The sequence below is a fragment of the Magallana gigas genome, chromosome 8 (genome assembly GCF_963853765.1).
Source record: "Magallana gigas chromosome 8, xbMagGiga1.1, whole genome shotgun sequence".
NCBI classification, from domain to species: domain Eukaryota; kingdom Metazoa; phylum Mollusca; class Bivalvia; order Ostreida; family Ostreidae; genus Magallana; species Magallana gigas.
Window position 1 is genome coordinate 32,426,194 of NC_088860.1, and position 18,708 is coordinate 32,444,901.

General features: G+C 31.1%; 1 protein-coding gene across 3 annotated transcripts; it reads left to right on the top strand.

Moving 5' to 3' along the window:
* Positions 1 to 2,263: 2,263 nt before the first annotated feature.
* On the top strand, positions 2,264 to 18,708 carry LOC105344010 (beta-1,4-N-acetylgalactosaminyltransferase bre-4). 3 transcript variants are annotated; one of them, XM_011451558.4, is made up of 7 exons: positions 2,264 to 2,424; positions 13,207 to 13,382; positions 14,073 to 14,305; positions 14,473 to 14,657; positions 15,917 to 16,039; positions 16,577 to 16,672; positions 16,766 to 18,708. In XM_011451558.4, exons 2-7 carry the CDS (start codon positions 13,241 to 13,243, stop codon positions 16,884 to 16,886), a joined length of 900 nt encoding a protein of 299 aa, XP_011449860.3. In that variant the 5' UTR covers positions 2,264 to 2,424; positions 13,207 to 13,240; the 3' UTR covers positions 16,887 to 18,708. The 3 variants fall into 3 exon arrangements, with proteins under 3 accessions (XP_011449860.3, XP_065924951.1, XP_065924952.1); XM_066068879.1 differs by lacking the exon at positions 2,264 to 2,424 and adding an exon at positions 6,517 to 6,539; XM_066068880.1 differs by lacking the exon at positions 2,264 to 2,424 and adding an exon at positions 6,809 to 6,831.

An 18,708-nucleotide genomic window follows, 5' to 3' on the forward strand; every position in this document is an offset into this window, starting at 1 on the left:
CATTGCTGCATATACAAACTAATTTCTTAAATGTGCAGAAAAAATGTTTTAATTGGCTGTAAAATTTACAAGATAACACTAAAAAGTTTTTCTTTTCTTGTATGCTTCACATTGTTCTGATTTACAAAACGTCCGCTTAACAAACTGAAAACGCTCTTAAAATCTTTTAATGTAATCCATGGTCGGGTTTAAATAAAAAATGAACGATGCTCATGAATATGGAGTCCTGTAAAGATTGTAGACACACATCTCAATCTGTAAAGATACAACGTTACATAACACTGTAACCAAGACGTGGTAATTGAATCATTGTAAGCGTTTTTGATACAAAGTAGGTACGGTATGACGTTGGATATACGTATGCACACAAACTGAGTCCGTTTGCAGTCATTTATCTCATTCCAACAGATCTCAATTTTTTTTTATATCTTGTACAAAAAAGATATTTGTGTTACATTACTATACAGGCAAAACCCCCTACCTACTGTACTCTTAAATTTAAAAAAGTAGTTATTGTCCAACTGCTTTTAAAACTAAACATTGGGCCAGAAAAGTTGAAACTTGTGTTGAGAAATCCTCGGGTAATGTAGATTTAATCTTTTTTCAAATCATTATTCCAGGAGTAGGGTATTGCAACCATTGGGGTGGGTTGGGGTTAGATTTTCTAATGAATTGTCTATATTTAATTCTTCAAACCGAACATTCCTCCACCTAGGATAATTATAGGGGCTCAGAAGGGGCTCAATGTATGTTTAACATATAAAAGGTGCAGAGAAATAAAAAAATAATTAAAACATATATACATATCCTGTATTTGTCACGATGTTTTTAATCAAGCAGCTTTGATCAAACTTATGAACATTGTTGTTAAGGTGAGCGATTTGGCCGAAAATACTGTTGTTTAAAATTGTATCGTAGTGTGTACAACTAACTTGCAGTGCTGTATATTGAAAAAATAAATTATAAAATTCATAAAGCATCTATTGTCAGTATTTCAATACGTATATGTTGCTAATTATTTTCATTACACAAATTATAGTAATAAACTAAATTTAAATTTTTGTATATAGCCTCTGTTACCAAATAAACAGTTTTTAAACTTTAGAATAATTATTTATTAAGGTTATTTATAGGCATTTAACTCAATTATTTAAAGTGAATGCTAATTTTGGTGCAGTTGAGTGTGCATTTGGATTAAAAGTATATATCCATCAGTTCCTAAATATTAAGCAAAAAGAAACTTATTTTTTTTTTTTACATAAAAACGGCACTAAAAAAGGGCCCATTCCGATACCTTAAATGCACTCGTTCTTTATGGTTTTAACACTGAACACATATTTCAAATCCTACAATTCCTAACACATCTGATTTAACATTTTTGCAAGTACATCCAATATATGTCTCACTATCGATCGAGGAACCAAAAAGGATAGCAATCGCGAAAATAACAGCAAACAAACTACAGTATCAACATAATTGAGTGGCTTGATTTCTTTAAACAGCACTGCTCATTGTTGTCTGGTTGTGTTTCTCGGAAAAATTAAGTACTAGTAACAAGATGGTTCGTAATGTTTTCTTAAACGGTTAACCTCGTAATCTTTTGTTTGTTGTTGTTCAATTTTAGGGCCGTAAATTTGTTTAACATGTTTTTTTTTTATTAAATGTGCGTTTTGTTAGAAAACAAATGATTAAAAGAGAATATGATAGCTGCAGAAAATTTGGGTTGACGTGCTATAGTGTCAGAGTGCCTCACACACAAAAACTTTGCAGTTAAAGGCAAAAAAGCCCTCGTTTGTTTTATTTGGCTTCGTACAAGATAGACATTTTCAAATGACACCTCAAAGGATAAAAGGATAAAATTGTTTTATTATCAATAGAAGGAAAAAGTCAATCAAATAAAGAAAGATAAAGAAAATGAGTTTTAATTAAACATGTAAAAAAAACTTACAATGTTTTAGATCATCAGGTACAAAATATATTACATACTAACGATTAATTTCTCAACCGAGAACAATTGTTTATCACAATTGCAATTAAAAAAAAATATCCTTAAAATTCCTTCCCGTATGGTTTGAATTTAAACAAAGTTCAGTGTGAATGATACAGTAGAATGACACACAAAATACTTCCTACAATGTCAGAGTTAAGATTGTAAAAATGAAGCTGGTTTGAAACATGAAAACTTCTCCTATATGCAAGTGATGCCTTTTAAACATCTGCAGGATATAGATGTACTTACCATATAATTATTAACCACTTTATCTATAAGTGTCATGGTTTTCTGTACGCTGAAAAACTCATTCGACACTTAAATGTACTCTAGTTTTTTGTGCTTAGCATGTTTAATTTTGTTCCCTAATCATCCAATATATTCATGGGACATTGCATCGAAATGCACAGCTTTTCACAGGATCATCTGACAAGGTATTGCATTAATTGAAGATTTTTATTGATGTACGTACATTTTCACGATGTCTGTGGAGGAATCATCAAAAAGATGCCATTGTTTAAATGACTTAACAACTAACATTTAGAATATCCAAAAGGAAAGTTACACAGACATCGTGAAAATGTATGAACATCAAGGCTATAATAAGTTTGTACTGTAAAAAAATATTTTAAAATTCTGAAAGAATCGATTTAAATGCAAAGAAGAATACTTTTCTAACAATTACCTTGGTAAAAATGACGTTTAGAAAAACATTGCTTATAAATCCAATATTTTGCTAAATTCAATCATCAGTTTTTATTTATCAAAAAATATTTACCAAGCGTTTTCAATTCAGTTGATAACCGATTCTTCTCAATGCCTCTAGAATTACACCAAATATATAACACCCCGCATTTTTTAAGCTTAATTTCGGATGATGAGTATTTAATTTGAAAGCTACTAGTACTGTATCTTTTCGAGTTACTGTACGATGCGTTTAATACTCAGCCCTACAAATTATGTAATAATATTAACACTCTAACGGATACTACATTATTTATCTTAAGACGTCCATATGGAAATGTCGCTTTCAGAAAAATTGTTATAGCATCGGTTTTATATAATGAGGGGTGGCTAACTATAAATAGTTAATCTGATAAAAGTATATCTAAAGGAATTTAATTTCTTACATCGTTTGCTTATCTGCGGTATTTGGCATATGCATTAGAGAAAATACATTTTGCTTCTAAAGGGGTTAGATATGGTGAAAAATATTACGTTGACAGGGAAAATGAAGTTTAATTGATCTGACACATGAATGTCTAGAACCAAATATATAGTGCATTATATAGAATTAGTATAATGAGGTAGGATAATAATATTTAAATGCTTTTAAGGACTTTGGATAATTGTTGCAACAAGTCATCTGAAAATGCATAGGTTTTTTCTTTTATATTGTTTTAGATTAAATGACTGCATAATTACACAAGAGATATACCCAAATTAAATTTCAACTACAACCTAACCCATTAAAAACGCAAATCAAACATAGCAAAAACACCAACAATGATAATTTTAGCCATGATATTAAATCAATACACTGTTTTAACTTTTATTTCAACCACATGCAATGACTGTTTGGATATTGATTATCAATACCCATTTAGTTGATGTGAATGTTGAAATATTATCATATTACTAGAAAATAATTTTAAAAAACTACAGTATGAACTAAATGAATAGCTTGCTTTCTTGAAACATCTCTGTTTATTGTAGTTTGGTTATGCTTCTAGGAAAATTGAATGACAATATTTTCTAAATAGCTCGGAACTAAATGTTTTAAGACGTTTAACATTCCTAGGCCCTTTGTTAGTTCTTCATTTTTAAACACAGACAAGAGAACCGAAAAGTAATATATCAAATGATCCAAATCAAGCACATTTTCGAATGGCACATTCAATATAGAGACTTTTGGATAAGCATTTAAAATTTAGTTGTTTAAACATAATATAATAATCCTAATGACTCCCTACTGTACAATGTTTTTTTCGAATAATATAGCAATTATCAGACTCTAGTAGTATTAACATGGTTTCCTTTGCATCTATTCCGTCTTCCAATAAACTAGAGTTATCGGTACTGAAAGAGTTATCTGCCCCTTACAGCAGGTATACTTTACTTCCGGGTATTCAATGATAAGTAAGCAGTGCGGGAGTTTACAAATACGTGATCTACATATTTTTGATCAATCGGTAAACATTGCTAATGAAAGACATCTTGATTCTTACTTATCGAACAATTACTCCTTTTGTCAATTTTAGAACTAACATATGGATAAGGGTATAGTGATATCTCTGATAAAACAACCCCGCCTGATACGCAGAAATGATTTAGAAGTTATGAATATTAGAAGGAGCTGGAATTGAAAATCGATTTCTTTTCTCTAGAAATCAAAAATAGAAGTATAAATTTCTAACGAACTGTCCTTATTTATTTCTGAGGACAACACTAATATAGGGACATTAGGCATATATATAATTCTGATTAAATTCAGATAATCTTCGGGACCCAAATTTCACGGTCTTCGATTTTAGGAATTGGTTTTTATTTTTTTTAATTGTTTTTCGTCTTGATTATTTTGGTTGGTCTGCTCCCCCTATCATGCACACACTTTTTTAAAAATAGAATGTTTTTAAAACGCAAATTGATATGCAATTGATATGCATTCGTTCGAAATGCCATGCATTCATGAAACATAAATAGACACAGTGAGTTTTGGTATCTCAGCAGGCACCGACGGTCATATATAGGGTTAAGAGGAATGACAGTGTTGAAATAGGAGCTCAGTGCTATATTATATAGATTTCATCGAAATTAGAATTTGTTTTCAGTTAAAAAATAAGACAATCTTTTTTTCAATCAAGCCTTTAATGAGCCTTCTTACACACACTTTTTGTAGTTTGTTTGTTTTACTTTAAGTACTTTTATCACTTTTATCATTTATCATATTGCCCTTATATTAATTGAGTTGTACTTTATTTACATACCATCTGTAGCAAACAAATATATGGTAAAATGTGGGGGAATATTGAAGTTGAATTTAAAAAGAAATGCCCAAGAGCAAATTAATATATTAATATATATAAATTGATACTTATTAGCCATGAGCATGAAAATCATGTTTTAGAATAAAGAAACCTGGATATCTAAGAATGGAATGAACAATTAATAGAAACAAACGTTAATGCTGTCGATCAAAATCGTAATGCAACTTTAAATGAAAACATTTTTGCAAGTTATATGCGAAAACTTACGCAAAAGTTAGGTACATATGTTTTAATCCATTATCCTTAAAGTTCGCAGGATGAAATTGAAATAAGTCAATAATTAATCTAAATGAAATCCATCAAGAGGAAGTGTAGTGACGTCCGCCAATGATCAATGCAGATGCGTAGGTATAATGCATCTCATTGTATTTCGACCTACTGATAGAATGAAAAATTCTCCTTAGAGAAGTGGACAGACAAGTCGTTATGATTGATTTGCATGTCCATATCACTGGAAAATATAACGCACATGTATCAGCTGCGCTCTCCTCAAACCACGTATGCACTTCAAGCAATTACATTAAATATTTGTAGATGGCCGGCTTGTAGCCTAAATGAGTGGAAGTGCAGCAGGAAGCCCCCTCCTCCACTTTCTTTTAGCAGCAGATAGTTTTCATAAGTTTACACATTAAAAAGTGTATAAACATGCATTCTCCCCGCCCAGCATTTTTTTGGGGTACATCATCCATGTAAAAGAATTGAACTGAATCTGTGAAAAGAAGGAAATGAATAGTAAAATCAAAATTATGTTTAAATCTATGCAATACAGTACGCTACACTCCCTCCATCCCCCTCCCCCCACACACAAAGATTACGATTTTAATGGTTTGTCAATATTGTTTTGATGACACCCCCCCCCCCCACTGCACTTTTAAAAACAAAGCCAGTCAAATCTCCGTGATGGTTTTGGAGTATTACAACATCCTTTAATTGCACAATTTTCTTTTTGCATTCATTTGACAATTTACATCAATAACCGATCAAACAAGGCAGAAAACGTTTATTATAACCATTTATTAAACCAGTGTACTGGTTAAATAGCGTATACCTGCTCTAATGGAGAGATAACTCGTGTTACGAACGATAACTCTAGGTTATAAAAATCCCGAATATTTCAATTTCAGGGCCATAAATTTGTTTATTATTTATTTTTTGCTTTAGAAAAATTGAATAAATGCGTTTTAATTTTTTATTTATCAAATAATTAAAAAAGAGTATGAAAGCTTCAAATCTAGAATTTTAGGGGAAATTTGGATTGACAAGCCATAGAGCAAGAGTGCATCGCTTACAAAGATCTTGTAATTAACGCCCACAAAATCTTGCTCTAGTTTTCGATCAATTTATTTAGTTCTTTTAGGCATTCTTTATATATATTTGATTTCAAAAGTAACCCGGACTAATTGAATTGCCTCTCAAAACTATTTTTAACACAATCCTTAGCTCCATGAGGTGAAGCAGTGCGGGTTTGTTTACGTAAAAAAAAATGGCTAATCGATTTTCACGTGAGTTCAACATGTACTTTATCAATGTTATTATCTGATATTATTTATCAGTTAGAGTGTTAAAGAAAAGGTTTTAGGCAAGTATATGGATGACACTTGTTTGAGTACTCTATGGTATTAACTAATCTTAATACCGAAAAATGACACATGTAGCAAATTATTCACAAACTAGTTTTTTGCTGTTCATCGTAAATTGCAATGTTGTGTATGTTTGTGTGACTCAGCCACTGTAGCTCTGCGGCAAGTCAATCCGAATTTAACCGAAGATCGAGCTACAAATCTGCAGCTTAAGGTAACTTTATAATCGTAACTATCTCTGATGACAGTTGAAAAACAGAACTGATTTCAATTTAATAGACTTAAATTTCATCAATTATAAGCAAAAATATACATGGCATCACACTTTTTGAGATGTCAGATAAACATGAACTAAAGCATAATTAAGCATCAGGATAGCGTACGTTTTTGTAAAGAGAAAAATATTTGAATGCATAAACTTAATAATATTGTCAACTGCCTCGAAAAAGTAAAACTACAAACACAGTTTAAAATTAATTGTTGGGATAAGAAAGATTAAAGCATTTTGACATACATTTGAGAGAAAAGTCAGAAAAAGAGTTTTTTCTCCTTAGCATAGATGAAATGTATAAAAATGTGAAATTTAGGATAAAATCAAGCTACAAAAATTTCTTGAACTAAACAGTAATTCTAGTTACTTCCATGTAATTCTATTCACATAAGATATATAAAACTATCTTACACAAATTTTAAAGAACGCTGGATCTACTTTAAAATATGAAAACGTTTCCAATCTAAACATGTATAATAGGTTTATCAATTTTTGCTTAAGCCTGTTTGCATTTGAGCTAGGTTGCATGGTTTAACATCTGGTATGAATGATGGTCGCCATACCATTATTAATATCTCCCAGCGTTATAACGTCCTTGGAACCATTTGACATTAATTTTTGTATTTAGCTTTTCTAATGAGACTCTAAGTTTATAATCTGCGGTTTGGAGATAGTGAAAGTTTCTATAAGGACAGGCATACGTAACCAAGTCGGTCAAAACATGTTATTACAAAACTTGTGTTAAATTAAAATTGCACTTGACAATCAACCTTACACCCAGTGATGAGCAGGTATATGGTTGCAGAATCAATCCATCAATTAATCAAGAAATTAATCATCAAATTATCAATCAATCAATCAATCAATCAATCAAATATTCCTTTTTATCATCATAATGTGTTATTTGAAAATAAAAACACGGGAATATGCATACCTGAATCTTTTTAATATAAAGTTATTTTTCCTAGAGAATTAAATGAGACATTCAGACATTGATATTGTTAAACCACTATGTGTATGACTTCCATAAACCTGCTAGACCTTTGTCTACATTAATTTAATGAGATTGGTTTGAAATAACTGTCTCTAAAGAACAAGTTGTCTGCCTTTTAAAATTCAATCAATATAAAAATTCTACACTGCATACATATTTTGATATGGGCAAGTATATCCAATACTTACCAAATTCTTTGTAAAAATAATCACTCGTTAGTTGATTTAAAGGTTTTACCGTGTTTTAGGCAAATAAATATAATCATACTCTAGTCCTAAAAACGCCCTATTATACATAAATGTGTAATAATCTTCTAGACATTTTTTAAACCTCAATGTATTTTTTTTTCATTCGATTTCATTCAAATTTTCAGGGTATATTGTAAATCAAATTTAGTTTCTAATGAACAAAAAAATGAAATCGCAACTTCTGGTTTTGAGTTATTTCCCTTTTTCTAAAATTTTAGGGATATAATAATTCAAAGTTAAAAATCTTTAATATTGACACTTTGAATGTTGTTCTCTGATTTTTGTAATTAGTTTGTTTCCAATTATACCACTCAAATTATTAAATCAAAATCTATGTTTTAAAAAAAGCTAAATTTTACTCATGTTTTAGCTTGAAAACTTTTTAGTTTGAAATATTTCCTAAATACATATAGAACAAAAGTTGTGCATGATTTTAAGGGCTTTCATTTGAGACCATACAAAAGGGACTTGCCCCTTAAAAAAGGAATGTACGCGACTGGAAAGTCTTTGCTTTTTAACTAAAAAACGGTAAATATACCGATAATGCTGTCGCTGAAAATGTTGTTCTTCATAATCTAATCAAATTAAAATTTAGTATTGTTTGGATATTGCAGTGGTTTTGTTTAATTAATTTAGCACAAGAAGTAAAAACAAAACGAATGAGAATAAGAATATAAGCATACAAATACTGCAACATTTTAGAACGTAAGCTTAGACTACTATTACATGTAGGTTGAAGCACGTGAAGTTTATGTATGTCACCGTCGGACGTTTATCATTTAGGCACTGTATATGAATGTCCCCTCTTTGTTTTTTTAACAAATCCTTAGAGATCTTTATATTTCTGTATGTTCACTTAGTTAGCATTTTATATGTTCCTGCGATGCCCCAGCGTGCGACGACATGTATTAACACGGTCTTTATTAATGCATTTAGATATTATCAACAATTATTATACATGTATATAATTAAAATATAAATAAAAAATATCAAACATACATTCTGTTACAATAGACCTACATACCCATAACTTTTGTGTACACTATCACGTAACTCATCCTTCGAACATTGGCCAAGGAGATCCATCGCGTAGAAACTGGCGATCTGTGGTCATCTAAATTGCATAATCCTAAACAATGCTTAAACAAATGATACAAACATGGATTCATGTTACAACTACCTCACCCCTCTAAATCTGCACATTTTAGATTTTTACGGAAGTGTAGTGTCTTGATATATATTTATGATAAAACAGTAGAAAGCACAAAACAAACAAATGAAAAACATGGAATGGGCGTCGAGTTTACTTTTTGCACACGTTAACCAAAAAATCCGACTTAATATGCCCCTTTGTCATATTTATTTCAATTAAAATGAAAATAAAAATCGTAACACCATTTTCTTCCGCATATTTTATAAAAGTTTCTCCCGTTTTTTTCAGAATACATAAGTCAACTTTTTCCCGAGAGAATTACTTTTGATCTGATAAAGAAAAAAAAACTGACATAAAAATAAGGATTTTGTGTATTATTGCATCGTCCAGAGAAGTGAAATTCATTTTAGGGAGTTGATTTTAATCAACTCTCCTATGCAGTTACTCTGGCAAATCAAAACTGAAACAGTGTTTGGACCTAAGCACAAATCATCGCCGCCGACAAGAGTTAGTTCTTGAAAATAATCGATAAATTCGATGTAATGTACGCTGAAGCATTTTTTTTAAAAAGGAAACTTATTTATAAATACCTAAGAAATAGTCAGATTTTAAATAGTACGAACAATTGAGAAGTTTTTTGCAGTCGTATGTATTCCTACGCCAGAGTTCAATATAGTCTCGTTCAACCATCGGCTGTCTCCGTACATCTCCGACAAGCAAAGAGTCAGTCTATATTTAGAGGTCGCATCATCAAGCTATCACGTGACCTGGTATCTCTTACTTGTCGGAGATTAACAGAGACAGCCGAGCATCTGGTTTAACGAGACTAGAGTTCATTATTGGTTGGATTCATACACTTTTTGAAATATTTCGAATACCGATTCATAGTTTGATGAAATCAATTATATTTTTAGATATTGCGCAACATGATTCATAAGAGGTTTTCTCGAAATTCTTCTCGAAAAGTCCGAGAATCCATATTATAAAAATGTGCGTAATTCAAATAGAGATTATAAACTATTTGCCAAGCAAAATAACATATCGTTGATTTTAAGATAAATAATAATCGATAAAATCAACTCCCGTCAGTACTTCAGTACTTTGATTGTAAATAAGGTTATTCAATACCAAGTCACATAACGGTGTCTCTATGAATTAGCACCATCTGGTGTAAAATTTAGACGCTCACTTTGGCATAAACTCCCCGCTGATTTTTGGTAGCTAATTATTATTTTGAATGTCCAAGTCTACATGTGTAATTAGATAATATCAGACGAAACACACTTCTGTATAGAAATGTTCAGAGATGCCATCAATTTTGACTGATTACTAAATTTTGAATGCACGCAACAATTTCAAACTTGCACAAATTTGGAAAGATTAAAATACAGAAGTTTTCTTAAAGAAACGGTTACGTGTTTTGTATGCAGATTCATTTTTAAGGTACCTCACTACACCTTGAGATAGTTTCTCAAATCAGCAGAAATTTACTTGATTATGATAGAAAGAATGATGGATAAGAATTATATATATCAAAGAGGCGAGAAAATGTACAATTTTAGATAAAAAATGATATTTTCAAAAATGTCATTCAGTAAACATGAGCAAAAGCCCCAGGTGGATTCGAACTCATTACCTGCGGTTCACAAGCCTGATACTTTAACCACTGAGCTATGACGATATACATCTGAATCGATTGATACAAACAGTTTAACAAAACATTTAAATCGCCATCTTGTGACGTAGTGTCTTAAAAAGTATAAGTCTCGGTGTAGTGAAGTACCTTAAAGGAAATACAATTTCTGACATGAATCACGAGTACATGTATATAACAATGCTTGCTACCTGCCATTTAAATTCTCATTGTTTTAAGATTTTCTGAAACGATTAAACAAATTGTGTTCGACAAAAAGTTTTCCTAAACATTTTCAAGAGGTCTGTTACAAAACATGTTTTCATACATGCTTTCAGTCATACATGTAACACGTTTTAGCAGAACTGAAAGTTTAGTCTTAAATTTATAATCGTTTGACGCATAGTGATATGCGAGTGATCTACGGCATAATTACTGTGTACTTTGTAGGATGGCGTTTGTTTTACTAAATGACTACCAATAGAAAATAAGCCTGCAGAAAATTATATGATTTGATGTTGTTATCAAAAGATACAACGATTTCTATTTACATTAATTAAATTTACGGAGCACCATTTCATATTTCCACGACGTCAGGTGACGTCAAACTATTAAAAGGCAATTTAACTTGTCACCCTTTTACAAAGTAAACACCTTTTAGTTCACACACTTTTTATGTCATTAACCCATTAATAAAACGCATGTTCACACCATTATTTTCAATTTTTTTATTAATGTCTTTTGTGTCATCGTAGATCAATTAGGTCCGAGAATCTCTGTCCACGCAGTTTTGACTTAAGATAATGAAATAAAGCGAACTCCATAGGTGCAAGATCCTGGCTGTATGGGGGTTGGGGTGCTGCAAGAGCTCAAGATATCAGTATTTCCATTTTCCATTGGTCGTCCATATCTGGCGATAAAACAGTCAGAAATTCGTCAAGTTAATTGAAACATTCACAAAATGACCTTCATAACTTATTGTGATCTGAAATGAAAAAACGTTTATTCTTATGCGCTTAAACTGTACATTTTCTTAAAAGGGAAAAATGCGTACAAAATAGAAAACAATTAAAAACTGACATGCTTCTATCCGTGAAGCACATATTATCAAAATAATTAATCTGTATAATTTTTAAGGTCCATTTAAATTAAACAAATCTTTACATGTTTCATAGAAAATACGCCAAGATTAAATATGAAAAATTTCGCTGGTATCATGCGAATAGTCCGCTCACAATGAACTTGTCTGCGAACTTTTTTAACAACCCTCGTATATTTTCAACTCGCAGAAACAAGGAAAGACCTACTCGTTGCTTTGCAACGAACTCTGCTCTAGTTTTTTAAAATAATAACTTTTTGTATATAATATTCATAATTATGAAAATGATAAAGTTCTATAGCTAACCTGGAACCATTTGGCAATTTATAATGTATATATTTTTTCAATCATAGGTGTTAATGTTATACTTAACCTAATAACCTGCGCATTAGAGAGAGATCAATGTGATTTTATTATTATGACATATATTTACAATTATTGGTCAATAGCACATAATTATACACTTCCGTACATTAGATATATAAATTATCTTTATACATGGGTAATTGGTTTTACCTTTTTTGCAAGTGAATTCTTTCAAGAACATTGCTTGTAACTGAGAGTATCAAAAGAATTGCACTACACTTAAAATGTACAGTGATAAAAAATCATTATTCATGGTATTTTGATTGTTTAAGGTCAAGATCTAGTAAACGAGAGGTGTCTACAGGTTTATAAAAATTAAGATATAAATTCTTTCAATGATGCTTCAAAACAATAAGTTTGTTTCATGGGGTGTACCGGAGCTAAAAAATTTTGGTAAACACAATAAAAAAAAATCAGGTTTAAAACTGTCATTTTCTATGAAATATGAAGGAAATGAGGAAGAAATTCAGGAGCGTGTCCATTTGTTACTAATAAAATATATCTAGAATGCTTACAGTCTCCAAAACCGGAATGAAACAAGCTCTTGACTTCCTCTTTAAAATGATGTCAAATTCATTATAGGTATCGGGATTACTTTTCCTATGATTTAACATAAAATGACAAGAAAATGTTTAATTTTCTACATCACTCCTTTACAGCGGTAAAGTACGGGAAAACAATTCTTCAAATCATTTATGACGTCATAATGGTTCTATCACCAAAAAGACACTCTGGACTCATTTACTATATATTGACCTTAAATATTTTGTATTGCAAAATTTAACTTAAGTTAATATTAATTAAACATTTTTTCTTTACTTTCAGCTAGTGGCAACGAAGTCCAAGGTCATTGCTCAATATGCAAACTGAAAGATACATCTGGGCGTCCTTTGTTACAGTTTTAGGGCTCTCTTTCTTAGTGTTTTGTTCCAATCTTACTTTGTTGACATCTGAGCAAGAAGAAGATAACAACATATGCCAAAAATACCCAAAGAGTTTAGGTAATTCTCCCATTTTGCGGTTCATTTTTATAATTAATTAGGGGCAATATACCTAAACAATAATGTCATTTTTTGATAAGAAAGTATAATGTTTATGAATTCAAATCCTTTATGGTTGTTACCTACACAGTAATTTTTTTGTAGTACTTAAATCTTGATGTTCATCAATTCATCGAATACCCAAAACTAAATAAAACTTATAAGTATTCTGTACTCTTTGGGAATGATAAATACCGGCAAATGTAATATGTGTCTTACGGTTATGGATATAACACAACAATTAACTTTATTTTCAACTGATTTTCAGTTGAAGAAAAAAATTTCAAGTGACCCATTTAACTTTTGTATTTTTTCTGATATATACATATTTTAACATTTTGAGAATGACTCTTTTCAAGTAAGCAATTATTTAATCACACATAAATATGGTAGAAAAAGTACAACGTTGAATTGCATGGTTACTTGTTATTATTTTAGTTTGTTTTTTTGTTGGGTTTTTTTTTATGGGGGGGGGGGGGTACTTGTATCCAACTTGTGTCTAAACTACAATGCTATTATGGAAATACTCTGAAATGATGTAGGTTTTAAATTGTTACAACCCCTTGCTTGCTCCATGATATCATAGATTACAAAAAGTTTAAAGACATAACTTATAAGCCAAAGCAACCAACCTTCTCAATTTATTCGCAGTAGGCACGATTTACCCTAATCTTACGGATACATCCTATAAAGACATGGAGTTCAGATTTACATGGGTGCAAACAGGAGGCCACCATACACCCACAAGATGCAAACCTAGGGAACGGGTAGCCATTTTGATACCATTCCGCAATCGGAATAATCATTTAAGAATCCTGCTGAACAATTTACATCCAATATTATATCGTCAGCAACTAGGGTATACCATATATGTTTTGAAACAGGTAAGCAAGAAAGACATTTTATTTTCAATCAAATATATTGTTTACATTTTTAGACAAATGTGTAAAAAGTGAATTAAAATAAGATATGACGTATTTACCATACCTTTATAATATTTTAGAAGGATTTGGATAGGTGCAGTGTACTCATTTTATCTTTTTGTTTCAAGGCTGACGAAAAGCCTTTCAACAAGGGAATGCTGCTCAATATTGGATACCTAGAGGCAAAAAAAGATAACCATACTTGTTTTGTCTTCCATGATGTTGATCTAATTCCTGAGAATGACAATATACTATATGGATGTGTAAGAAGTCCCATGCATTTGTCAAGAGCAGTAAATACGTTAAACTACAAGTAAATAATTGTCATTAAGATTTTTTTATGCGTATCTTGGCGATTTAATTTAACATTATATCTAGCTTACCTCAACAAGGCTAATAAATAACGTCCATTGCTAAAGGTTTTATGCTGCAGTGTTATTTTTGTGCTACTCTTTTTCCTGTATCAAACAGAAATGCATGTGTTTAATTTAATGCGGAATATATCAGATGCTGCTATCATTCAAATGTTGATTGATAAATAAGCCATATTTTGAAGCAGGTTTTAATACCAACCATTTAGTTGTACCATCAAACCATCATGCATGAATGGTGCATGAAAAGATGCATGAAACAAGTTAGGTTTGGCCATTTTCTGTGAATACCTAAGGTGAACATGTTTAATTTCAAAGCAGGTGCAATTATAGAACTACAAGATCCACCTCAATCGTAACTGCATTGACCATGCATGTATTAGTTACATTTACATTAGGCAACCTTCGAATTATGCTTATCATCCTCTCAGAGTGTAAACTGTATTTTCTGAAATCTTAAGTAACAAGTTGTAAATGTTGTTTTGGAAAAGGTCCATTTGAATGTACTAAGAGGCATACAGTGACTGTTTTAAGTGTTAGGATGGTAGGAGATGCATTGCATAATGGTAATTAGAATGCTAAAATGAGGGATGAATAAAATAAAATTATGTTTTTGAAGCCAGCCAAGGTTTTTATGAATTATAATATACTTAATCATATATGTGCTATAAATGTTACTACTTAAGAAATTGCTATGTTTAACAAATCACGCCTCAAATGATAATTAATTAGTTAACCTGCGATGGACTGGTGTCCCATTCAGGGGGAGTCAATGACTCTCATCCGCTAAGCACCACGGATACAGGGGATAAGCTAATGCACCTTATGGCACGGAGAAGGATCTTAATATACATAACATTTACGAATGCTCAAAACGCTACCAGTGACAAACATTCACTTAAATTCAAAAATAATTTGTTGAAATTGTAAGGTTACAAGGCAAACAACTCTAGGTAGGACCATTTCAACAGTGTAATTATCGTGAAATCATGGCTTATAATGCATATCATGAAACAAATCTCAATAAATTAAAGCAGTACATGCATATCTTAAAAATTAAAATTAAAAAATTATTTGGATGTAATTTTACAAAGCACTATCTATATCTTCATGAGAGGGGAAAAGATAAGGACTAAACAAAACTTTTAATAAATGACATTTTTTAAACTACTAGTATGATGCAATTTTCGTTATTGTTTAGATTACCTGACAAACGTTTGTTGGGAGGTGTCACTGCCTGGAAAACAAAAGAGTTTGAGCAGGTCAATGGCTGGTCCAATCTGTTTGTGAACTGGGGCGGTGAAGATGATGATATGAGCTACAGGTTTGTTTTCTTTTTCTTTCCTTTCATATATCTTTCTGTGTTATAGTTTTCATAAAGTTTTAGAATATATTACTTTTTATGTAAAGTCAATTTTAAAAAAATACAAATAACACCAGTTGATTATGATATTAATAATAAATATCGCATCAAAAGGGAAATAATACATTGTCAGGAACAAAACTATCTTAATTAATCAATTGGTTACATGCATTTGGCTAATGTCAACATTACTTACCATATGCATATTGTTTGTCTTTGAATCATGATACATGTCTATATATGAATTTATAAATTGAACTTAACTATATCATTGACTATGCAAAAAATGTTACAAGTCAGAGGCCATCATGATGTTCATTTAAAATTATATATCAACTATGTATATAAATATTTGTATTATTATAATGTTAGCGGTCAATTAATTGTTTTCGACAATTCCTTTCAGACGTTACAAAGCGGACAAACAACTCATTCTTTCAGTTACATAATCTGTTTTCTTGCATTTTTCATAGGAAGAATTTTGATTTTTTTTTTCAGAACAATAGCAAATAAACTGTCGATCTTTCGTTTTCGGAACTCTGTGGCAAGATACCAAATGTTAAAGCACAGAAGAACTCCTGTTAACACAGCGAGGTATTTTATCTATTGTTAAGCATCTTCACGTGCCTACCTCCAAATTTATAGTTTTCCATAGTAATCAAATCAAATTATATTTCTTTTCTGTAGACACAGGCAGTTAAAGGACAGCTACACTCGGTATAAGATTGATGGTTTGTCGTCATTGGTATATCAAAGCCCTAGAACCCAGCGTTATCGGTTATTCACCATGGTGTCAATAGATACGTGAAAATCTTGTTTTGAAATGCTTTCAACTAGCATCCTTACAATTAAGATAGATAAAAGTTGTACAGCTTGAGAATGCTAATCTATGCTATTTTTTAAAGAAGGCATGATGGCTTGGTATTAAAAAAAGATTGATTGTAAACTGCCTTTCATGATTTTTCACTAAAAGCCTTGTAAGCCATGAAAACGAAATACATATGTAGTCCTTTTTGATTTGAGCGTATGTTACTCTGTAAACTTGATTTCAATTATCTGATGAAGAAATTGAAAGCAATGTATCTTGTTTATTTGTCAATTCATTATGTTTGAGAGATATTGTTGTGGCAAACGCTAAAAATGTAAGTACTTGTTACTTACAAAGACGATCTATAGTGTGGACATTTAGATATGATTGTATACTGTAAAAAACCCCATGTAGAACTGTTATTAACAACACTGTGTAAAGGACGAGTGCACTTAAGCTATAGAGAATGGGTCCTTTTACAGTACCGATTTTATGTAGAAAATATCAACAAATTGCCCTTTTTCCTTAGTTTTTAAGCACTGATGGATACATCTGATTTCTGTGCACGCTTAACTTCACCAAAAATAGCATACAATTTAAACAATTGAGGATTATAAAATGCCTATAGATAATACAAATCCGAAAAAATCGTACCGAACCTATTTGAATTGGGTCTATTTAAAAAGACACTACCGTATTATACCATGTTTTTTCTGCGTCATGTTTTTTCCGCGAATCAGAGCCTAGAACGGTATATAAAATTTACGCGAATCCAAATTTCACTATTTCAAAGTCACATTGAAAATGTAATTCACGATTGTTTAAACCTGTGAGGTAAGATGGGAAAGTATCTAAATTGTCGCTCTTTGTAATGAAAAATTCGGACATTGAAATCATTTACACAATTTCATTAATGTGAAATAATTACCGGTAATTATTTTCAGAGACGAAAACAGTCATAAATAAATAGATCATGTATCGTTACATATACCAGTAGCTCAGATTTATTTAGACATTGGTTTACACAAGGAAAGCGACCGTTTTAATTAGTTTGTCAATGGATTATTAAATAAACAACGAGGCTTACAAATCTATTATCTGTCGCTTGTCCTCCGATCCCGCAATTTGTACCTCTAACTAAACTAACTGAACATAGTTCACTGTACTTTTACTTACCTGTTTAATTCTAAAGGAAATAGAGAACTCTATTACAAAAACAAAAATTTGTATCAAATTTACGCTAATTTAATTTCCGGAAATCGTCGCGAACACGGAAGAAACACGCAGAAAAAACCCTGACATTCTGTTGGTAAAATGAATGGCGTGTTTGCTGAATTATACTTTATGAGTTATTTTATGTCTGGATAAACTCAAATAAAACTTGAGTTATTTTATGTCTGGAAAAAAATTAAATAAAACTTGAGGTTGAATATTACCATAGACATTAGTGATTTTTGACCATACAAAGTCGACGGGAAATGATTTAAAACGTGTCAGTTTTTTAAAGCGAGCACAATTGAGAAACATCCACCTGGACAGAACCCACGTGACTATTTAAAATATTATACATATATTCCATTCATAGGTTCAACCTGCCCGGTCACGCAGGTAATAGCTCTCGCTTGCTACAGGAAAAACCTTGATATTTCTATACATTTTCATATTTCAAGTACCAGCCTAATGTTGGACAAACTTCTTATTTTCACAGAAGTTTTCTAAATGTATAATGCGTCTTTTTTATATACACTAAATTCAGCGCTAAAACTTGTTGATTCTTATGGTTTTTAATATCAATCGATGATGTGATTAAAAAAAAATGTGC

Coding starts and splice junctions, on each gene's coding strand:
- LOC105344010 (XM_011451558.4), top strand. CDS start 13,241: ATGCAAACTGAAAGATACATCTGGGCGTCCTTTGTTACAGTTTTAGGG. Junction 13,383..14,072: donor AAAATACCCAAAGAGTTTAG/GTAATTCTCCCA, acceptor ATTTATTCGCAG/TAGGCACGATTTACCCTAAT. Junction 14,658..15,916: donor GTAAATACGTTAAACTACAA/GTAAATAATTGT, acceptor GTTATTGTTTAG/ATTACCTGACAAACGTTTGT.